General features: G+C 40.7%; 1 protein-coding gene across 1 annotated transcript in view; it reads right to left on the bottom strand.

Annotated features, from left to right (window-relative positions):
- ttc26 (tetratricopeptide repeat domain 26) overlaps positions 1–22,995 on the bottom strand; it is a 54,834-nt gene extending 31,839 nt beyond the window's left edge. Inside the window, 9 exon segments of the mRNA XM_052043251.1 lie at positions 2,462–2,564; positions 4,571–4,645; positions 6,372–6,543; positions 9,527–9,672; positions 11,269–11,318; positions 12,403–12,517; positions 15,107–15,199; positions 19,777–19,914; positions 22,945–22,995. Of these exon segments, the coding sequence (XP_051899211.1) occupies positions 2,462–2,564; positions 4,571–4,645; positions 6,372–6,543; positions 9,527–9,672; positions 11,269–11,318; positions 12,403–12,517; positions 15,107–15,199; positions 19,777–19,914; positions 22,945–22,947 (895 nt within the window). The 5' untranslated portion in view covers positions 22,948–22,995.
- Between the last annotated feature and the right edge of the window lie 1,855 nt (positions 22,996–24,850).

The raw sequence follows: 24,850 nt of genomic DNA, 5'->3' as shown, positions 1-24,850 counted from the left end.
TCCCACATTCCAAAGACATACAGGTTAGGAAGCAGCGGGCATGCTATGCTAGCGCCGGAAACGTGGCTTCACTTGCTGAATGCCCCCCAGAACACTACGCAAAAGATGCATTTCACTGTGTGTTTCAATGTACATATGACTAATAAAGATATCTTATCTTATCATTCCCTTTGATATGTTACAGGTTCTTGGTGTTATCAGCTTGGTATGATGTTTGCTGCCAGTCCCTGAAGAGAAATACTACAATACAAGCAACAATCTTCTGGCTACAGATTAAATGGAGGCTGTAGTGATGGGAGGAGAGAGGGAGAATGGCTCCCAGGTGCCTAGAAGGATTAGGACAGGGTGATAAAGAACAGTGCTTGCAAGCAGCATGCTCTTTACAAAATGTCCCACAGAGACCCTCCAGGGCTGCAGCCAGACAGTCCTGGGAGGACATTGTCAGGGAGGTCTCTATATGGAGTAATACTGTATGAGTACAGTTAATGAATGCCTGCACTTTGGGGAAGCTTTCAGTGCTGACATATTCCTGTGCTATACATGTGGGGTGAAGGACAAGTGGATTTAGTCTCCTCTTGAGTATTGGGTGACCTCCAGAGTATAGCAATGAGGCAGCAAACTATCAGTTGTGGCAGAAGCCTGGAATGATCCTCAGACTAGAAAAACTGGGAGCAATTGTGTCCTTGACTTTCTTGGGCAAGGCCACTGAGGAATGCATATGAGATTCTATTTGAGATGGATGGTAGAAAGTCAGAGATCAATGAGGACATTGAATGTTAGCCTATTTAAAGGTTTCAGGGAAAATGGGGTCCGTAAAACCTGGTTGTTTCTGTGAGTAAATAGGAAATTGCCACTTTTCAGATGAGTGAGGTTGAAATCTCACTGTGACTAATTACATGTGTTGCACTATCCCCACTGATATTTTGCACCAGAAAAAAAGCTTGTAGGAAATCTAAATTCTCATGGGCACCGAGACACACAGAAAAGTGCATAAAATTACTCTACTCTGGGCTGTCAATTTTCAAGTTCACATTGCCTTTTTTTTCCTTGAAGTTCTGTGAACATATTTCTAGCTCGTCAAGTCTGAATTCAACTGCAGCTACAACATACTTCGTCTGAGCCAGCTATGGACAGCGCAGCTCTGTACCAATTCCCAGCAATCACAGAGCTGCAAAGCAAAGAAAAAGGCCATTCCATGCTAGCCATCAAATCCCATTTATCACCATATGGCCTGTAGCTTTTTCTGCATTGGCGATTCATATGCTTCTTTAGATGCTTATTGTAAGGGTCTCTACTCATCCCTTCGACTGTGCATTCAAGATTCCACCACCTTTTGAGCAAAAAAAAGTCTTCTGTATGCCTTCTGAACCTTCATATCTACCTGTGCCATCACTTTCAAGAATCCTTGGAGTTGAAAAACCAAGGTCCCTCTGCTCCTCAGTACTCCATTGGGGCCTACCATTCATTGTGCATGTCCTACCCTTATTAATCCTTCCAAAATGCATCACCTCAAACTTATCAGGATTAATTCCATCTGCTGTTGACCTGACCATCTCACCAATTTATCATCCATAGACTAAGACTACCCTCCTCATTTTTGTAATGTTTCTGGAATTGTATTTCATCTTTTAAAATTTTTATTTCAGTGAGATTTTTGTATTTGTCACTTTCAGGAGTTCTGAGACTAGCATATTGATCCAGCACAAGAAATAAAATCTTTTAATGGCTCCATCAGACTGAGATTAAATAACATCTACTTCTATCTCATAGAACTCAAAATAGTAAACTAGTGCAAGGCACTCACAAGAGTAATTGTCAATCAAAATTGATAACTGTGCAGTATAATGAGACACTGGAAGAGTTGGACAAAACTTATACAAATATATATAGGTTTTAAGGAGCATCTTAAAGGAGAAGAGAGAAAGAGACAGAGACGTTTAGAATGAGAATTTCGAGCCTTTATGGTGAAAGCACAGCTAGCAATAATGGACTGCATAAAATCAAGGATCTGCATAGAGCAGAATAAGTACAGAGCTCTTTGAGGGCTGAAGAGCTGGAGGAAGTTTCAGAGAGCAGAGGGGGCAAAGTAACAGCAGGATTTGTAAACAAGGATGAGAACTTCAGAATCAAGGCATTGCTAGACTAGAGGAGCCTATATAAGTCAATGAGAGTGGGGCTGATGGGTGAATGGGACTTGGTATGAGCTTGGAATGTTCAAATTTATGGAACATGGACTAGGGGAGGCCAGCCAAGAGAGCATTGGAATAGTCAAGTGTAGAGGTGACAAAGATGGATGAAGGTTTTATCAGCAGAATGAAGCAAAGACAGATCATGTGACATCATAGAAGTGGAAGCAAGTGGTCTTGGTGATAGGGAGTATGTTGAAAGGGAGTGATGCAAGAATGTAGAACATTGCAGTACAAGGGCATTTGCCTTCTATATTCTATGGCACATTACCTACCTTGTCGCAGGTAATAAATGACAAGGTTGAGCCTGGCTTCAGGAATGACATCAATAAGTGGTGGGAGGACCTGCAAGGCACCCTCTCCACCCCGGAACACCACCTGAAGAGGGGAGGAGTGGGGGAAAAAACAGTTATGATATCAATCTTTTTGATGAGAAGATAACCGCTGCATTGTTGGCCTTTCGTCTTTTGTTATTTGGTTTGATTTGGGACAACTTGAATAATATTGACAATGTAATAATTTTGTTTCTCTTATTTTCAAGTTCAAAATGTGGTGAGCTCAGCCACTTATGTATTCTTTATAATAACTTTTAGATTTTGCTAGCATTTGCTGGAAATCTGAAATAGCAGAATGCTGGAAATACTCAGTAGATCAAACAGATAGATCTCTTTATTAGTCACATGTACATCGAAACACACAGTGAAATACATCTTCTTTGCGTAGAGTGTTCTTGTGGCAGCCCGCAAGTGTCACCACGCTTCCGGCACCAACATAGCATGCCCACAACTTCCTAACCTGTAAATCTTTAGAATGTGGGAGGAAACCGGAGGACCCGGAGGAAACCAATGCAGACACGGGGAGAATGTACAAACTCCCTACAGACAGTGGCCGGATTTGAACTCAGGTTGCTGGCACTGTAAAGTGTTACGCTAACTGCTACACTACTGTGCCTGACCAATAAGTAGCCTCCATGAAGAGAGATAAAGAAAGAGTTTGATGACCTTATCTGGAAGGAGTATTCGGGTACCTGGATGGTTGAAGGGAAGTGGTAAAAGGGCAGGTTTTGCACCTCCTGCAGTTGCATGGGAAAGTGCCATTAGCAGGGGAGTGATTATTGGAGATGAAATACTGAGCCAGGGAGTTGCAGAGAGGACGGTGCCTTCATTGAATTGAATGAGGAGGGGGAAGGTCAAATGAATCTGTACAGGGTATTTTGTTGACTTTAACAATTTCAGATAACCAGCCTTTCCAGTTTGTGTCAGAACTGGCCAGTTAAAATGTAATATCTGTAATATTAACAGTATATTTTTACTCTCAACAGATGTTATCAGGCCTGCTGAGTATTTCCAGCATTCTTTTATTTCAGATTTCCAGCAGCTACTGTGTTCTGTATCTTTCAATTCCAGCAATGATTTTTTTCTCCCTCAGCCCTCATTCATCAACCCCTAGTTACACCTCCTCTCACAGATCATCTGCATTTGACAAGCCTTCATCACCCTCTATAAGATGGCATGCATGTCATTCGGATTCTCTTGGTCTCCACCTGACCAAATACATTTCCTTTGTTCCCTCTACCTCTCCCCCTTTATTGCAACTTAGTTTCTACCTTTTCCCAATTCTGGTGAAATGTCTTTGACCTGAAATGTTAGCTCTGTCCCTCTCTCCACAGACGCTGCCTGATCTGTTCAGTATTTTTAACAATTTAAATCTTCGAACTTCCTAAGCACTTTTCTGAGTGCATGTTTAATTATTATCAATGATAGTTGGTACTGTTTGATAACATACTGTGAGCATCAATAAATGCTTTTCACCCTATTATTTCCAAGGATATATATACCCATCCTCTGACTTTTGAGATAAAAACAGAAATACCTCAGACAGCATCTATGGTTTGAAAAATGCTGATACTTCTAACATTTCTGTGTTTTTTAAAATTTCAGACATTTTCATCAGCAATATTTTGCTTTTGATACAACTCTACAAGTTAGTTATCATTATGTCATTCCAATAATCAAAATAAATCATGGATTCTCACTAGAAGCATTTATTTACATTATTACACACGCAGTATCCAGTGGGTATGATACTAACAAAGACTTGCATTTCTTACTGCATTGTAAGTCCCAAGTTTAAATTCTACCATGGTAAGTTATGAAATTGAATTCAACAAATTTGATACCTGTGGCCTGCAGAACAATATGGTTCTGAAAGCAGTGAAAACTGAGTGTACACACAGACCTTACTAATGTACATGGAAGCCATTTTCACAGTATGGTTAGTTTTAAATGCTCTTAGGACAACAAATATTGTCTTAGCCCTAATCTCCAGAACAAATATTTAAAAACCATTCGCAAGTCTGCCGGACAGAGACACATAATACATACCAGGTTGTGCTTTATGAGCTCTTTCGCAAAATCAAACACAGGAGAAGCAATGTCCATTAAATTTTTCAGCTCTGCCTGTTGGAAGAAACATATGCAAATAATAACCTTTGTTTTTATTGGTTAAGAAATTCAAAGAGACAATCATTAGCAAAATGAAAAACAACTATATTGTTATGCCTAGAGATGGGACAAACCGTTCAGTAGACTACATTCTATCTCATTCTAACTTTGACTCAATTACCATCCCTGCAGTGACTTATGGTCCACAGTGCACTGTTTAAAATTTTCTCAAATCTTTTCATGGCCTTTCCCAACTCCAATCGTGCAAGCCTCCTCACTTCACTCCCTCCTCTCCAAGTCTGACTGGTCGTAAAAGATGGGAAGATGGCCTCCTACATTTGAGTCCCAGGCATTCTTCAGGCAGTCCCCATTGCCTGAGAAACTTAAATGGAGTAATTTTCAACAGATTTCAGTGGAAAGTGAAATCAGGCAAGGATGTAATAAGCCTTTTGTATTTGATCAGGTGTGTCTAGAAAACGAATATGACCTCTATCCACCATGTTCATACCGGAGTATTTGACATGGGATAAAAGGTTGACTTTAAGTAGTAATTTAAAATTAGAATTTCCACTGGTCCAACAGGTTACAGATGAGTTGAACCTGCTGAGAAAATTCAGTGGCATTAACCCACAAAAAGCCTCATTATACACACAACATATTTCTTTAGAGAAATGTTTTAGGCATGATAAACCTTTACCAAATTATGAAAATGAGACTTGCATTTATATAGTGACCTTCCCAGCCTTATGATGACCCAAATATTTCATAGCTAATAAAACAATTTGGAACTGTATTCACAGTGCCAACGCAAGAAACAACAACCAATTTGCAAATAGCAAGGTTTCATAAACCCAGCATGATCTGGGGTGGGAGCGTTATCACTGAGCTGTGATTGACATTTAATCTTAATCATAGATCGTAAAGTCTAACCACTCTCAAAAAATAATTTTTCCACAAGACAGATCACACATGAGGGAGGCCATTCTGCCAACTTTAATTCGTACATCTACAGTATAACAGTTTAATTCATACATCCCTGTACCTGTGTTCAGCTTGGCCTTTAAGAATTCTGACTGATCGCCCCCCACTGCTCCAAGTAGGAGTACATTTCATGTAGATTACTCTATGCTTCTAGAATTCTGAACATCTGACTTAAGTAGGTCTTTCACTAGTTTGAACATTAGTCCCTTATCCTATCCTTGCAGTTTTTCTTCTGGATTAACATTTTCCACATTACCTATTAAACCAACGTTTCCTTTCAGGAGTGAAAAGCCCAAGTTTGTCCTGTCTCCAAACTGCATCAAATGGGAACAAATAGACCAAAATTACCACAAAACTCAAAATTGGATGAAATTTTCACCCCATCTTAGTCCAGAACTTCTCAGAAAAGTATTTTAAGAAAAATGATGCATCAAGAGAAAGCTACAATTATTTTTACATGAACAGTTTTTTGGATCTGAAGTATTACTACCAGTGGCCAAGACAATAAGAATGTTCAAAAGAAAAATTAAAAGGGGAGAACAGGCATATAGGATTACAGTGAAAGCTCCAATAAGTTCTGAGAAGTTAACTGGCAGAGGTCACCAGAGGCCTTCCTGTGATTCTACGATCTCTCAAAAAAAACAAGATGGACAACTAGATAGGAGACTTATGGGGAAGGCTTTGTAGAGGACTCAACATATCTGTTATTGAAATGAAGAATTCTTCAGTATTAACCTCTGTCCTCAGCTCAGAACGTTACCTCTGCTGCCTTTCCATTATAGAGCCGGAAGTGGTTGCAGGCTTTCAGGTTCAGTGCAATGGTGCTGTCAGGATAATGTTGCAAATAAACGGCAAGGACTTCCTGGGAAACATCATAGTAATCCAGTTTATAGTAGCACAGTGCCACGTACACATTCAAGGCCATAAATTCCCTAGCAAAACACAGAGTAAAATTAACAAGCTTAAGAATCTATATAATAGTTGGCAGTGAAAGCTGTAAAACAATGGAGCTAATTACTATTGTCGGCGGGCACACATGAACAGTGGAGTGTGGAGGTACAGTTCAAAGAATCTTAGTCCAACCTTTTCTGGGGTTCATAACTTCACCTACGATTAATTTGTCCGAATTTACTCCAGTGTTTACATTGGATTTCTTTCTGTCATTTTTTTTTTAAGACTTTCACTTCAGAGTTATGTCAAGCAGAATATATACGGTAATGTACAAGTTAATACCCGTGGCTTTGATACAGGCAAAGACTTATAATAAGACTTTTGGTCCTGTAACTCAGTCTCTGCTTTACCCGCATTCACCACCTTTCCCTCTTCGTGCTTCAATTTTTTTCTGTTACTCTCTTTTTATCCCTTACACCATCATAAAAACCAGTTTTCAGCCAATTCTATTCATTGCACATGATTAAAAAAACAGTTGAGATACAGTTATTAGTGTTAGGTATTGTAATTAGGTACAGTTCAGTATGGAAGAAGGATTTAGAACTGGACTAGCCATAAGCACCAGCTGCTAAAATTCTTAAAGGCCAATGATAGGAGTGTCAATAGTTCAGTACAGGCTGTTCAAGATGTAGCATTTAGCCTTAGAATAATTGTGTAATAACATTTGGTATGGGAATGTTAACTGTTATTCCCCTGAGAGTTGGGATGAAAAGAAACTATATGGATAGAAACCATAAGTCACAAGATGCCCAGAGTCTGGGGAGCTTGGTGTCGGGAAGAGAATAGCTATGTGCAAAGTGTTGAGAACACCATGTGGATTGGATGAACATGGTCACATGTCAATTGCCTCATGTGTAAAAAAAAAGTCAGGTGATGAATGGTGTTTGATCCACAACACAGTAAAGTCTGAGACTGCCTATACTCTCACAAGATTCAAGAAATATTTAGATAATCACTCAATATGCCATACCGTAGAAGACAATATGCCAAGTGCTGGAAATTGGGATTAGTATAGATAGGTACTTAATGGCCCCAGTGAATGCAATGTACCAAAGGGCCTGTCTGTCTGTTATATGACTTTTTTTTAAAACCATTAGCAAAGTGTTAGGAGGTGTCAGCGGAAGTGCTAGCAAGTGGCACTAACTCCCCAACAACATGCCCAGTGATGTTAAGTTTAGATTCTGCCTGGAACACTCAACTTCAGACCTCAATGTAGCCTCAATCCAATCAAGGACTAAATGATTAATTCCAAGAGAATGGTTGAATCTGTGGAATTCGTTGCCACAGGGGTCTGTGGAGGCCAATACATTTGGTGTATTTAAGGCAGAGATTGATGGGTTCTTGATTGGTAAGGGGGTTAAGGGTTATGGGGAGAAGGCAGGAGACTCACCTCCTGGTATGACAAAGCCTTTCCATGATCTATAAGACCCAAGTATGATGGAATGCTCTCCACTTCCCTGGATGACTACATCTCCAGAAACATTCCAGAAACTTCCAGACAAAGCAGCACTCTTGACAGTCAGTTAATAAAAGGGCATCATGAATAAAGTGTCTACCATTTACAAAATGCACTGTGAGGACTCACCACAGTTTCTTTGACAGCATCACCTAACTCTGCAAATACTACCATCTGGAAGGAAAAAGGGCAGTGAGCGCATGAAACGTCATAGCCCCAACAGTAAATATATTGCATTTGTTCATTATTGCTGGATTAAAGCACTAGAACTTCACTTCCAACAGCATCAAGGAAGTAAGTACCTTCTCCACAATGATGGTAGCAGTTCTAACCAAAACAATTCAATGACTTAATAAGTTCTTTTGTCTTTCAGTTTATTTTCCTGTTCATTCAGATTCTAGGTCTCCCAATCTTTTTCTCCCTTTGCATGTCTAACTATTAGGAAAGGAGTAGGTCATTCCGTTCTTCAAGCCAGTTTTACCATTCACTTGTATCATTACTCATCTGAATGAATACTCATCCTGATAAGATATAAATAAAGCAGGGATGCAATGATCTGTGGGAACCACCAGCCGAGTACAAGTCCTCTATATAAGATATATGCTGCAGGAATGAATAAGTGGCACATAAGGAGTGAGGTTTGTTCAGTTTCCAAATAGCGAGTATCTGTTGTCCCTAGTGGACGTGAGTGTTTGCGGAAGTGCAGAGCTCAAGTCCCCACTAGTTGGGTAACTCTGGGAACTATTGGATTAGCTCCCCAAAGGTGGGCATCTGTGGAAAGAGGTATCTCAGATCTGCAATGAATGGGTTTAAAAAAATCAAATAAATACAAATGTCTTAGAAGATATGCACGAAAATTATTTAAAGGATAAATAGAAATAAAACACAAAGAAGCCAACAACTGAGGACACACAGGGTCACAGGGACTACTGTAGGATTCCAAATTCTTCTTAAAAAGGACCAAATAAATTCAAATGTAGATGGTAAAACTCATTACACTGGACAGGATATTCAGAAAAAGCCTCCCTTTTCCAATCTTCATAACAACATTGATAAGTGATAACTAGTAATAACTTCTGACCGTCAAACAGACCTCACACATGACTTCCAGGGATCAAAGTTTATCACAAAAATGGTATCTGACTTTGCAGGAGCAAATCACCCTGTTCACAGTATCAACTGAGTTATTTCATATGGATTCAACTTGATCATGTTACCTTAGAGTGCACAAGAAATTTTTCCATTATGAAAGAACATCTGACGATTAACATATTTACTTAAACAGTTCCAGATGGTGAGATTAGGAAATAGCAATAACACACCATACCTACCACTCCCAAAATGAGATCTACGGTCAATTAATACCTTTTTCATGCCAATGGGGCTGGACATGTACTATCTTTACAATCTAAGCCAAGGTTTTGATCCAAATTATTCGCTAATGCTTTCCCTAACCACCCAAGTGACTCATTGTCACATAACCACTAACTTGGCAATATAGGAGTTACCGGTTATCGAGCAGGATGCGCTTGTAGATATCAATGGCCTCCTGGTAATGAGAGCGCATATAGTGGATCGAAGCCAAACTGAGCTGATCTTCAGTGATGTCCTGCAGATTCTGGTGATAGTTCATCAATCTCTTCTCATCACTGAACTGGAACAAAGCAAAAGGGTGTAGAAATTGCTTTATTTCATTTTAATGTTGTTGAAACAGTAATGTGTGTCACTCTCATGCTTTGTAGAAGCACCATAAAGATCATAATCTTCAATTGCGAGGTTCACAGAACAACGGTGGTGGGTTTCTCTGCCCCAGTTCAAGTGAGGCATTACTCTATTGATCACAAAACTGTCAGTATTTAGTGGCAATCTTGCAGAAAGCTTTTAAAGGGACAATATAACAGTGCTGTTCCAGCTACGGGGGAGTGTTGCTACTTAATGAATGGATGATGCAATAATGGGGGAGGGGTGGGAGTGTTCTCGGGGTCACAAGGACTTGGACAAGCTGGTGACGAATAGTGCCACAGAAGGCATGTTCTTTGTTGAAGCAGCCCACGGAGACCTCCCAGTTACAGACATGTGCTCCTGCCAGGTGGCCAGGAAGGTCTTTGTAAATGTTAATGCTACACGAGATGTCTACTCTTTGGGGGAAGCTCGCAACAGAGACTAACCTCTGTGCCTACTCTGCCTGCCCCTAGAAGCTGAGTATATGAGACCCTTTCTCCTTGAGTTATGGAGTTTAGATGACCTTGCTAACAGAATGAGAACTGGTAGAGATCAGCAGTCACAGCCTGGAATGCAGGCAAGTCAAGAGAGCTGGGGTTAACTGTGATTTTGACCTCCATGAACAATGCAGGCTAGCAAAATGTGTGATCCTGCATCTAAGGTTGTAAATCTCAAATTTCAGCAATAGACAATCAATGCAGTTTTAACAGTGACCCTTTAAAAAGCACAATTTTAAGGCAAGTGGGGATAGTAAAACCTGGTTGTTTTGTGAATAAAAATGACAACTCTTATTTTCAAGTCAAGTCCAGTTTATTGTCATGTGCACTAGTACATGTACACACAGGTGCAATGAAAGACTTACTTGTAGCAGCATCACAGGCACATAGCATTAGATACACAATATTCACAAATTTAAAACCGATTAGGTTAATACTGGAAATTAATTTTAGGCATTGCTCTGCTGTTCATATCATCTGGAGAGGTTTTATGCCAAACATAAAGGAACTAGAAGAAATGAAATTTCTGTTACAATGCTGGAAGTCAAATTCCCTGAAAGGAGCCAAGGAATTTAGAAATGGGCTTGATATTGTTTGACTCCACACTAAGCCAATCTTCAAATGGTACAACAATTTCACCTGGAGTTGCACAAAGGAATTTCTAGATCAAGGAATTCAATTAGCCAGTAACAGAACTGGAGGTAAACAGAGAGAGAAGGAACTGGAGGAAAGAGTGAATCAGTGAAAAAGAATATAAACGACACAATAGAAAGAGGAACAAAAGAGACAATGCAAAAAAAAAGAGATAAGCATGCGATAGCATAACCAAGAGATGAACTCAGGAAATCCCTCAGTCTAAGTTTGATGAGTTAATGATGAGAAAGAGTAAAAGCGAGAGAAAGAGACAGTAGAAAAAATGTCTGATAGAAATAAATATAAGAAACAGGCAGAAAACAGGAAGACAGAGAAAGTAGGCCAATTGATTCCTATAAAACAGTCAGACTGATTAGTGTGCTGATTCCTAACTTTACCTTATGAGCCAGGTGAAATAACAAGCGGTTTTGTAATCGACTCTTAGGAGCTGAAAGAGAGAATGAATAGGTTTGAGCTTTTTGAAGTTGCATTTTCCTCTCTTCTAACTCCTATTGCATGCAATTGCCTATGTTGGCACCTGGTCCACATGAAACATAATAATAATTACAATCAATAGGATTTTAAAAAAAAAAGTCCCGAATAGAATCAAAATCAAATTGCGCAAAACAACACCATTTAGCCCAATATAACTGTGCCATGTCTCTGAAAGTTATTTAATTAGTCTCACTCCTTTGTTCCTTACTCACAGGCCTGAATTTTTTTACCCACTTAAGAGCAAAAATCCCTAATCAAAGTTATTATTGAATCTCCTTTCAGGTGCTGCATATCAGCTCATAGAAACCAATTCTGTTCTCATTTATATCCTAGCATTTTCTTCCAGTTACCTTAAACGTGTGCTTTCTAGTTACCTATCATCTGCCAGTCAAAATAGTTTTTCTGTCCACTTTATCAAAATCCCTCATGATTATGAGCACCTCTGTTAAATGTGTTTTTAACCTTGTCTGTTCAAAGGAATCACCATTATTACGTACATTTGTGTATCACAAGATTCCATAAAAGGCATGAAATACCAGTTCAACTGCTGTAGTACTCTTGATTGAGTGATGACGAATTCCCTTGTTCTTCTTCAAAATGGTGCTATGGAATCTATTACATTCATCTGAATGAGTGATCTAATTCCTCACATAATATACATTACTGCCAATGCAGCATCCCTCAGTACTGCACTGAACAGTCAGCTAAGGTTTGGGTCCACAACTGTTCAATTCGAAGACAGGAAACTATTCCGATGAGCCAAACTACCACAGTTAAAGTATTCCAAACAAAGACACAAAACAAGAAGAACGTAACAAAATGACAGTGAGAAAGAGAGAATGAAAAAAAATGGACACACAAAACACTGAGATAACACAACTAGAAAAAGAAATAGAGAAAGAGTTGGCCACAGAAAACAAAAGTAATATAAGGCCACTTCCAACAGAAGAACCTGCCTGCACAATAAGGGCATTATGATAAAAATGAAAGGTTCAGCGCTGGGAGGTTAACTCTTACACGACGATAGTCTGACTCACCTTTCATTGCAGCTTCCTCTGCTTCTTTGTACATCCCCAGGAAAAAGAAAGTACATGCCAGATTCACCCAAACATCTGGGTGAATGTCTTCATTCTTTGTGAGAGTTTCATATTCCTCAAGCAAGAAATAAGGAGAGATCATAAATCAGTTATGGCCAAGACAGACTGTGATAATACCACAAATCACAAGTACATTTGATCATATTATATGAGTTTTAATTCTCTTCAATGATGGCTTTGTTTCAATTACCACATGAATCAGGTTCTTCATGTCAGGACAAGAATATTAAAAACAGAACCCATTTGGCCCCTCATGCCTGCTCTTCTATTCAATAAAATCATAGTTGATCTTTTACCTCAGTGACACTTTCCTCCAATAACTCCATACCACTTGATTCTCTTAATATTTAAAAAGCTATCAATTTCTAACTTGAATACACTCAGCAACTGAGCCTCCATAGCCCTCTTGGGTACAGAATTCCAAGTTTCACTACCCTAAGGGTGAAGAAATTTCTTCTCACCTCTGTGTAGAATGACTGACCCTTTCTTTTCAAGCTGTGACTCTAGACACCCCACCAGATAAACATCAACTCTGCATCTATCCTATCAAGTCCTGTAAGAATTTTGTACACTTCAATGAGTTCATTTCTTGTCTCTGTACTATATACAATCAAAACAAAGCATCCTTCCTAATTATTCATCTCCTCTGCATTCCCCCATTTGAAATCTTGATTGATTTCTCATCAGTAGGTACTAGCCACCAGGAATCACATGGAGAAGGGTAACAATTTTTGTTGCTGTTGGAAAATGTTTGTCCTGTATCCAAAAATAGCAAGGCAGAAGCTGAGGATCTCTACAGTAGTAAGGCAGAGACTGGGGTGATCTTGCAGTGGTCAGGCAATAAACTTCAGCTGTAAACTGTTTCTTCCTGTCATCAGACTCAACACGAAGGGCACCAATATCCTGTTCTGCTGTAAAGCAAGATACTGTGACCAAATTCCATTCAATCACCATAAGACACAAGAGCAGAATTTGGCCATTCAGCCCATCAAGTCTGCTCCGCCATTCAATCATGGCCGATTTATTTTTCCCTCTCAACCCTGTTCTTCTGCCTTCTCCCCATAACCTCTGATGCCCTTACTAATCAAGAACCTATCAAACTGCTTTAAATATACCCAATGACTTAGCCTCCACAGCCATCTGTGGCAATGAATTCCACAGATTCACCATCCTTTGGCTGAAGAAATTCCTCCTCATCTCTGTTCTAAAGGGATTTCCTTTTATTCTGACACCCTCTGATCCTAGAATCTCCCACCACTGGAAACATCCTCTCCACGTCCACTCTATCCAGGCCTTTCAATATTCAGTAGGTTTCAATCACAATCACAATGCAATGCAGTGGGATAGGAAACACAAAATGCGGCTTGTGTTCCCAGCATGCAGTTCGAGAGGATGCCTTTTTTTAAAAGTACAAGGACAGGGGGAGATGGGTGGTGGGTACATTCTCGTAAGTGTGCAGATTGGAGGACCAAGAGTGCTATAGTGAATCAGCACACTCTAGGTAGCACTATATGTATCACGTTTTTCTGACCATTCTGCTAATGGGCAGAAAAACGTGATACATTTAGCAAAAAGAATAAGGTACTGTATTAGTGAGTGTGCATGAATAGAGGAACCTAGTTGAAAATGTGTATAAACCTTTGAAGGTGGCATGTAGATGTGACTTGTAAAGCATATATGATTCTTCACAAATATAGGCATAGAGTGTAAAAGCCAATTGATCATGCTGTGCCTTTATGAAACATTGGTTGAGCCACAACTGGAGTACTGCTCCAATTCTGCCATTAAACTTTAGGAAGAATGTGCAGCAAGAAAAGATTTACTTGAACTGTTCCAGGGATGAGGGATTTCAATCACTAGATTAGAGATATAACCTTAAGCCTAACCTGTTTAGCTCTAACCATCTCCAGTTCTAATGAAAGATCAGGGACTTGCAACATTAACTTGGTTTCTCTCTCTTCAGAAGTTGTCTGACCTATTGAGTATTTCCAGTAGTATCTACTTTTAATTTCAGATACAGTGAGCATTTGACAGACCTGAAGTAACACCATTCACTACTCTCTACCTACAAGGAGGATGGCTGGAAAAATGAAAGCAAAATAAATTACTCAGTGGAAAATTAGACACTTTGGCCCAGCAACACCCCGGCAGCTCTCCTACATGCTGGGAATATAAAACTTCAACAATGGATGGAGACAGTATGCATCTGCAGTATATGGTCCAAGATTAAGTACTTCTGCTGGTTATCATCTCAAAGGAAGCTTGTGTTAAGCACAGATCTAGTTAACTAATACAAATCTGGAGAAATATTCCATAGCTTCATTTTGTGGAAATAGGTATTACACAATCTCAGAATCGGGTTGCATGTGAGTGCAGCCCAAAGCAAGTGGTAAATTCCATCTAAGGCTAAATTACTGACATGAGACCAACAGTCAACAAGTACCATAAGAAAAAAGTTAAAAGCTTTGAAGAGAGAGCTCAGGAGGTCCTGAATTGGCTAAGAGGTGGGAGCCACGTTCTTCTGGTTGATCGTCACAGGATGGGGGTAGAAGTGATTGAAAGAGTTTAGAACAACGACTTCCTGATATATGGGATGCACCAAAATGCTGTTAGATTTTATGTTCTTTCCAAAGCTTCACCTTACCTCCATAGCCCTCCTATAATCTCCGAGATGGAACGCACAGTATCCCATCCACATGTCAATGTCATCCTCCTTCTCGCCCAGATGCCGTTTGAACTAGGATAGACAAAGAAGAGTTTCTGAGAGGCCAACCCACTAGTTTAAGTTACCAGAAAATATAAGTTTAGGACACTTTTGTATTCCAAATTCAGCACATCTTTTGTATGCCTGTATACCATGGTGAAGTACCTTTTAAAAACACTGGAATTGAAAGGGAAGGAACAACTCAGGAAAGTAATACTGAGCAAATTATTGTAGCTTCAGGTTGACAAACCTATGATCCTGATGGACTTCATCCTAGGCTCTTAAAAGAAGTGGCTGGTAAGACAGCTGACACATTGGTTTTAATTTTCTAAAATTCCCTAAATTTGGGGAAGGTTCCACTAGTTTAGAAAGTAGCAAATGCAACCTTTTTTCAATCAAAAAAGGAAGGTGGAAAGTAAGAAACTACAACCCAGTTTATATAACATCTGTCACAGGGTAAATGTTAGAAGCTATTATTAAAGATGTTATAGCAGGGCCCCTGGAAAAATTCAACATAATTAGACAAAGATAACATTATTTTGTGAAAGGGAAATTATGTTTCACCAGTTTATTGTCCTTTGAAATTGAAACATGCTGTAGGTAAAGGGAAACTACTGGATGGTGTAGCATCAAAGGTTATTGAAGAAAATAAAAGCTCAAGACGTAGGAGGGAAGATGTAGGAGAGGGCAGGGGAGTGGGATGAGCTGGATTGTTCTTACAGAGCTGACACAGACTTGATGGGTTGGATAGCCTCCTTATGTTATGCAACCATTCTGCAATTCTGTGAAGTAAATCCATATGAGATTATCATGGACAAAATAAAAAGAGGCATGGGCTATGTCGACCTTCAAGGCTGTTCTGCCAATCAGTAAGATCATGGTTGATATGATTCTTAACTGTTATGTATCAGCCATGGGGGAGTTGGTATTGGTGTTGCCTCTGTATCATAAAGTTATACACCATTAATTTGAGCAAAAAAGTCTAGACTGACAATTTAGTGTAGTGTTGAGGGAGTTCTGCAGTATAAGAGGTCTGTCTTTTGGGTGAGGCATTGAAAGGAACCCATCTTCTCCCTCAGATGAATGTAGAAACAAAAATCCATTACGGTATTTTAGAAGAACAATAGAATTATCTCTTGTACCTTATCCAATATTTATATCTCAATCAACATTACTAAAAGGAAATAATGGGGTTGTCATCAAACTTCTGTGTGGGTGAACTCTGTGCACAAGGTAGCTGCTGCATTTCCTCCATGGCAACAGTGATTCTGCTTCAAGTGATTTCCTGCATCATCAATATCTTGAAGTAAATGCAAGTTTGTTTAACTTACTTATCACAGCCATTCCTTATTGGCAATTAGTGTGTTATGTATAATAAGTGTCCACAACAATAAAGTTCCACAACGGGACTTTGAAAAATGTGGAACTCTTCTCACAGGAGCTACCTCTCAATGAAGACATCATCGATGAACTCAGCCTTGCCTTTAGTGTGCTAGCACAGCCATTGGCCAATTGAGGAAAAGCTTGTTAAAAGATAAAAGTACTCAAGCCCAGCACAAGCTTTCTTTCTTTATTCTTTATTAGTCACACGTACATCAAAACACACAGTGAAATGTACCTTTGCGTAGAATGTTCTGGGGGCAGCCCGCAAGTGTCGCCACGCTTCCGGTGCCAACGTAGCATACCAACAACTTTCTAACCCGTATGTCTTTGGAATATGGGTGGAAACCGGAGCACCAGGAGAAAACCCATGCAGTCACAGGAAACATACAACCTCCTTACAGACAGCGGCCAGAACTGAACCCAGGTCGCTGCCGCTGTAATAGCGTTATGCTAACCACTACGCTACCATGCCTGCTTGTTGTCTAAGGAGAGCAATGATCCCTGCCCTCCTGTATGTTTCTGTCGTGGACAACCATCAGCAGGTAGCTCAAAGCATTGGAGGGATACCACTAAATCCACCGGCAGGCCAAACAAAACAATGTCAGCATTTTGTCCCAGGCCAACTATTGAGACTGTGGTTATACTCAGTTGGATCCAAAATGCAGGCCATGTAGCTTTCATACCCAATTTGCAAAACAGAAATTATCATGGCATAAAATTAACAGGTTAATAGAGGAAATATCCCATCAGCTTGTGGGAATCCCTGACACAAAACCTCTCAAAGCAGAGCAGCAGCATTTCGGGATGGCATTGAGAACCTCTAGATCACTGTTTGGTATGAACTGAAGCCCAGTGTAGATAGTAGGAACCTACCACTTCCCAAACTACCCAACTGCCTACATGTCAAACATCTCCTGCCTCATCTGTGGTAGTGTCTGAAGATCCCACGTTGGCCACATCAGTCACCCAGAACCCTCAGAAATAGAATGGATGCAAGTCATCCTTGATTCCAGGGGACTGCCTAAGTACAAGAAGAATAATTCTTGCAATTCTTCTAAAGTGTCAGCAACATCATAAAGATAACAGGAAGATTTCCTAACTTCTCATGGAAATTTTGTTAGCCTTTGTTAGAAACATTGACAAGCACAGCCCTTCATCTTACCCTTCCCACAGTGGCAAACAGGATTTGATTCACACCACTAAAATTACTGTTACGTGCTGTAATGTTTCACTGGTTTAGAGACCACTGATAGTGGTTTTGATTTTTTTTCCCCGCAAACGTATTTAACGATTCTATGCAGTCATATCTGAAATGGTAACAAACTGCCGTTAAATTCTGATAATCCAGCACGCTCGAGAATTTGTACCTGCTGGACTGGTAGATTTTCCAAACTATTGGATATTATTTCTTCTAGATATTATGCAGTACCATAATAAATTCTCCAGTGAATTCAGTAAGTTGAAAGGGACCATAGGAAATATGGTTTTGGTGGGTTTAAAGGGAGCATGCGAAACAGAGCCCTGTGTGTTTAAAGGGTGCACCATTTACATAGAATTTGTGAGCTTAGAGGGGGCATGGGGAACAGAGCTCCTGTGAGTTTCAAGGGAGCGTAGTATTATATTTGATAAATGTTTAAGAAAGTGATTGTGGGTTACAGCAATGTTATTTTTTTAAACCATTCCTCAGATTTACTACGTTTGATGGTAAATTGTCTTATCCAATCTGCTCCTGAGTCAAAAGCAGTGTTCCATAGCTCCTGAAAGTACTGAGGGAAATAAAAAAAATCAGCAGGATACTCCCTGACAAGCTGATTGTTTCCAGAATTTTATTTTATTTCAATGGTGCTTTCATAGTATTTAACATTATGACACATATGGAGGACACGTTAGAACTAATATGGATTTTGTGTAGTTACTCTTTGGAGAGTTCACTAGCTAATGACTCCCTAACATGTCAGTAACCGACAAAGACTGCTGAAGTCCCAGAGTCACTGACTTTTTTGCATTGAATAGCCCTGCAGATGACCCTGTTTCTGTAATTCTAAAATACTGCTGTAGTTTTAAAATTATTAATTCAGGAGGCCTTTTGACCCACTGAGTCTGTGCTAGCATGGAAGAACAATTCAGCCAGTAACACAATCCTGCCCTCTCCCCAAAGCCCTGCAAATTTTTTGCGTTCAAGTTTTTTCCAGGTCCCTTTGGAGTACCATGATTGAATCTACCTCCACAACTCACCCTGGCAGTGCATTTCAGATGCTAACCACTCACTGCATAAAAAGGTTTATCCTTACGAATACTGTACTTTGACCGCAGTTGTGGATATATGCCAGGGAGGCTCATAGAACCGTACACATTTTATTTAAAAAGATGGACCAGAGTATTCCAAATGGTGCACAGCTAGAGGTAGTATATGAGCAGAAAGATTAAGGAGGTCCAATACTGAAAAATCTAAAAGCTAAAGCATACAAATATAATTTACCACTCTGATGGTATGGCAGCCTTTCATCACTAGAAAAGGTAGAAATAAGTGGGTTTATTTAGCAGCTGAACAGAACAGAACTCTGGATAGAATTGACTAGAAGTACTACTTTCAGTTAGATACCCAAGAATGCACGTTAATACTAACTAATTGGTCCACATCCCACTAAACTTTCCTTATCCATGCACCCGTCCACTGAGCCTTGGAGTGGATGCCCTCCAGGTTACCAGAATGACATTGGAGATATTGGATTAAACAGTGAGTACAGGCTGTATTGGCTTGTATCCTCTTTAATATAAAAGATAAAAGAGTGATTGAATTGAGGTATTGATAATGTTTAAAGGTGGCAATTAGAGAGGACAAAAAGAAACTCCTTCCTCTGGTAGGAAACAATCTTGTTAAGAGAAGTAGGCCACTTAATGGGAGATGACAAGAATTTTTTTTAAGTCCAATTGAAGAGGGCAGACTATGCCTCAGTTTAATGCCTCATCCGAAGATTACACCTCCAACAGAACAGTATATTGTTACTACTGTACTGCTCTGAAGTGCAAATCTAGATCATATCTCAAATGTCGCGAAGAAGTCCCTTGAACTTTCTGACTCACAGGTGACATCAAAATTACTGAACCGAGGCTGACACAGGTTTAAGAAAGTAAAGATTCACACCATTTTTTTGCTAGTTACCCTTGACCCTAAGGGATCATTGCACCAAATGTACAAATCAGCTGACCTCAATATCAAGATTTACCTCCAGTAAAGTTAGGGCCCCAGAATAGTCTCTGGCAGTGAGATATTCCTCGAGCTTTGGAATTTTTTTCCCTTTTTTCTTCTTTTTATCCGTCTGTAGTGTCTCTCCACTGACAGCAGGTTTTGCTCGTGAGAGCATCTGGACAGTCAGGAAAAAAAAACATAATCAATTTAGAATATTTTTACACTCAATGTTAGCACTTTAATACTCATGTAATCATTCCTAGTCAACTCTATAACTGAAATCCCAACCACCAAGAGATCAAAATTTGGTAACATTCATAGATTCATAGTTATACAGTACAGAGATAGGCCTTTTGGCTGAACTCGTTCATGCTGACCAAGACACGAATCTCATTTGGCCCAGATCTCTCTTAAGCTTTCCTTATCCATGTACCCATTCAAACGTCTTTTAAACGCACTTGACTCCACCACTTCCTCTGGCAGCCCATTCTATATACCCACCACCCTCTGTGTGATACACCTGCCCCTCAGATGCCCTTTAAATCTATCCCCTCTCACCTTAAGTTTATGCCCTCTAGTTTTAGACTCCTCTACCCTTGGAAAAAGATTGCGACCGTTGACCTTATCTCTGCCCCTCATGATTTTATAAATGTCTATAAGTGACCCCTCAGCCTCCTTCACTCCAGGGAAAACAATCTCAGCCTATCCAATCTCTCCTTGTAACTCAAGCCCTCCAGTCCAGGCAGCATTCTTATGAATCTTTTCTGCATCCTCTCCAGCTTAATCACATCCTTCCTATAGTGTGGCGACCAGAATTGCCCATAATACCAAGTGGAGCCTAACCAACAATTTGTACAAATGTAACATGACGTTGTAACTCCTATACTCAATGCCTTGACCGATGAAGGCAAGCATACCTTTGACAAACATATAGAACATAGAACAAACAGCACAGCACAGGAATAGGCTCTTCAAACCACTATGTCTGTGTTGAACATGATGTCAAATTAAACTAATCCTTTCTGCCTGCACATGATCCATATCCCTCTATTCCCTGCATATTTGTGTGATTATCTATACACCTCCTTAACTTCACTATCGTATCTTGCTTCCACCATCACCCCTGGCAACGTGTTCCAGGCACCTACCACACACTGTGTAAAAAAACTTGCCCCGCACATCTCCTTCAAATTTCTCCTCCCACCTTAAAGCTATGCCCTTTCGTATTTGACATTTCTACCCTGGAAAAAAAAGATTCTGTCTACCCTACTCCACAATTTTATTAACTTCTAATAGGTCTCCCCTCAGCCTCTGACACTCCAAAGAAAATAATCCCAAAGTTTGTGTAGTTATATCACAACGTTTTTGTGTAGTTCCAAACCAAAGTTTTATACAGCTGTAACATGACCCTGACTCTTATGCTCAATGCCCCAACCAATGAATTGAAGCATGTCATATGCCTTCTTTACCACTCTATCCACTTGTGTTGCCACTTTCAGGGAGCTATGGACTTAGATCCCAAGATCACTCTGTACATTAATGATGTTAAGGGTCCTGCCATTAACTTACATTTGACCTCCCAAAGTGTAACACTTCACACTTGCTCAGATCAAACTCTGCCATTTCTCTGCCCATACCTGTAACTGATTTATATCCTGCTGTATCTGCAACTCCACCAATTCTTGTGTTGCCTGCAAACTTCTAACCAACCCATCTACATTTTCATCCAAATATATAACAGAGATCCCAACACCAATCCCTGCGGAACACCACTGGTCATAGTCCAATCAGAATAACACCCTTCCACCACTACCCTCTATCTTCTATGGGTAAATCAATTCTGAATCCAAACTATCAAGTCACTGTGGATCCCATTCATCTTAATCTTCTGGATCAGCCTACTATGAGGGATCTCATCAAATGCCGTACTACAGTCCAAGTAGACAATATCCACTGCCCTATCCTCAATCACCTCTGTCATGTCCTCAAAAAACTCAGTCAAGTTTTTAAAGACATGACCTGCCTTGCACAAAGTCATGCTGACTGTCTCTAATTAGCCCATGCTTTAACAAATGAGAGTATAAAGTTTATAAAGTAAAAGACTTTATTTGTTCTTTTTCCCCATTTTACTCCGCTACTCATTGTTAATGTATATTTTCAGAGAATTCCATTTCCACTCAAGCATCAGGTTAACTCAAAAAAATTCCACATATTCATTCTTCATTCCATGCCTAGACTGAGTTCCTGTGCACTATTCAAAAAAGGATCATAGTAATGCCCATTCCTTACCAAGCACTAATAAATCTGAACTGACCAGCAGTGGTAAATTCAGTGAACCTGACATGCTAATTATATAGGGCCTTGATGAAACCGCACAGTTTTATGCACATTTTTGGTCTCCTTCCATAAAAGGATATACTTATCAAAAAAATTGCACTCAAGATTTGCAAAAATGGTGCCATTTGAGGAGAGACTGAGTAGACTAGGTCTGTATTCTCCAGCGTTTAATAAAAGAGGACTCCTCATTGAAACAAGGAATTCTCACAGAGATCCGTAGCCTGAATACAAGGATAATATTACACCTGAGAATCAAAAAGAAAACTGTGGATGCTGAAAATTTGACTTAAACACAGAAAATGCAGGAAAAATACAGGACGTCAGGCAGCATCTGTGCAGAGAGTAACAGTTCACATATCAAGTCAAACGTAAAGGGTCTTGGACATGAACTGTTAATTGTGGTTAACCCAATTATTGTTCAAAGTTCAAGCAAATCTTTAATTTGTTTGCCTTTTGTACCAAAAAGGTTGTGAAATCTTACCTGGCTGGGCTACTCTGGGTTTTCCAGAGCCAACTATTTAGGTCCATAACTTAAAACTGATCTTCAGATTCCTTGCATATCCCACTCTCCTTTCTTATCCATCTTGGCCCCCTTCCTTGACTGTGATGCCCAGGCCCCACTTCAATTTCACTTTACCCATTCCCTGTGCCTTCCTCCCTCAGATCCCACTCTCTGGCATCCAAATCCCACCGTGACTCCCGGGACACCCCTCACTCTGTGCTCTCAGCACTCGCTGCTCAGTTGCCGCCTTTGGCACCGTCATTTTGCGAAAAATGAATGGAATTCCGCTGCTGGCGGCCCTTCTCCCGCAATGGGACCAACTGGCAGGTCTGCGCGGTTCTCTGGACTCGGGTAGGCCCAACTCACCATTTTCTCAGATCTCTCGCCTGGGATCCAAGCAAGGAGAAGCTCGACGGCCTGTTCACGCCGTCATAGCAACGAACCCCGCCCCCTCCACCCCCGTCCTGGCAACGAAACCCCGCCCCCTCCACCCGCCGTCCTGGCAACGAAACCCCGCCCCCTCCACCCGCCGTCCTGGCAACGAAACCCCGCCCCCTCCATCCGCCGTCCTGGCAACGAAACCTCGCCCCCTCCACCCGCCGTCCTGGCAACGAAACCCCGCCCCCTCCACCCGCTGTCCTGGCAACGAAACCCCGCCCCCTCCACCCGCCGTCCTGGCAACGAAACCCCGCCCCCTCCATCCGCCGTCCTGGCAACGAAACCCCGCCCCCTCCATCCGCTGTCCCGGTAACGAAACCCCGCCCCCTCCATCCGCTGTCCCAGTAACGAAACCCCGCCCCTTCACCAACCTTCGCCGTAAGGAAGCCCCGCCCCTTGACCTCGCAACGAATCCCTGCCTAGCCATCAGGCATCGCGGCTCGATGACAGTCCCGCCTCTCCAACAGTTGTCATAGCAACGAGGCTCGTCCCCTTTTTAGGGCTCACGACGGCGAAGCGCTGCCCGTGCACCCGTCATTGAAGCTGTGAAAGGTTCCTACCAATGAAGTTCCGTGTTAGGAACGTCTACAGGGTTGGATGGAGCTTCCTCTCATTCAAGTCAGTTTATTGGTTTATTATTGTCAGTGGTACCGAGGTACAGTGAAAAACTTGTCTTCCCATCCAGTCATACAGGTCAATTCATTGCACAGTGCAGTTACATTGAGTTAGTACAGAGTGCATTGATGTAGTACAAGTAAAAACAATAACAGTACAGAGTAAAGTGTCACAGCTACAGAGAAAGTGCAGTGCAATAAGGTGCAAGGTCACAACAAGGTAGGCCGTGAGGTCAGAGTCCATCTCATTGTTTAAGGGAACCGTTCAATAGTCTAAACCAATAAACCAATAAGCTCCACCGTGTTAGGAAGGTCTACAGGGTGGGATGGAGCTTCCTCTCATTCACGTCAGAAGCATGGATGTTATTGCCACGGAGCTCGGATTCTCGCCCGCCTGTCTCTACCCTCTGTGCAATTTGGCGCAATGTCCCACTTCGGATGTGCAGAGTCTGTGCAGTCTCCATCTCTCTTACTGCCGACTGTCATTTGAGCCCCAATCCATTGAGTTAAATTCCAGACAGACTTCAACCCAAATGCTCCCTCCCTTCAGTCCCCCTCCAGTGAATTCCCGCTTTTTCGCCCTAATTATGACGGCCAAGCCTTCTGCTCCCCAACCTGTGGTCTCACTCCATAAAGGATTGTCCTTGCTGCTTCCTTAAAACACACCCATGGCTCAGGTTTTATCACGCTTTCAATCATTTTCCAGGCAACAACTTGCAATTTAACATGGTAAAAATTCTCAAAGACTTCATAAGGTTGTTATCAAATAAAATCTGACACCGTTTCATCGAGGGACAGTTAGGAGAGATCACCAAAATCTTGATCGAAGAGGTACATTTTAAGAAGCATTTTACAGGGATTATGAGAAAGGTCCTTGACCTGAAACATTAACTCTTTCACTCCTCACAAAAATGAAAATCAACAAACTGCAGATGCCTGAAGTCTGAAACCGAAACAGAAAATGCTGGAAATATATATATATTTTTTTCTGTTTATATTCCATACGAGTAATATGATGAAAACCATTTCATCAACAAGGGAGTTATCAACCAACCAGCCATTTCAGGTTGACCTAATATATTAGCTGTTTCTGTCTCCACAATTTCGACCTGATCTGCCAAGAATTACTGGCTTTTCCTCTTTTGCAGATTTCCTTCAGTTTTTTGCTTTTCAATTGTCGCCAGTTGAATATCTTATCCAAAAAATGTACCTACAACAGT

This window comes from Pristis pectinata, chromosome 33, assembly GCF_009764475.1.
Source record: "Pristis pectinata isolate sPriPec2 chromosome 33, sPriPec2.1.pri, whole genome shotgun sequence".
Classification (NCBI taxonomy): Eukaryota; Metazoa; Chordata; class Chondrichthyes; order Rhinopristiformes; family Pristidae; genus Pristis; species Pristis pectinata.
This window is presented reverse-complemented; position numbering and strand designations above follow the sequence as displayed.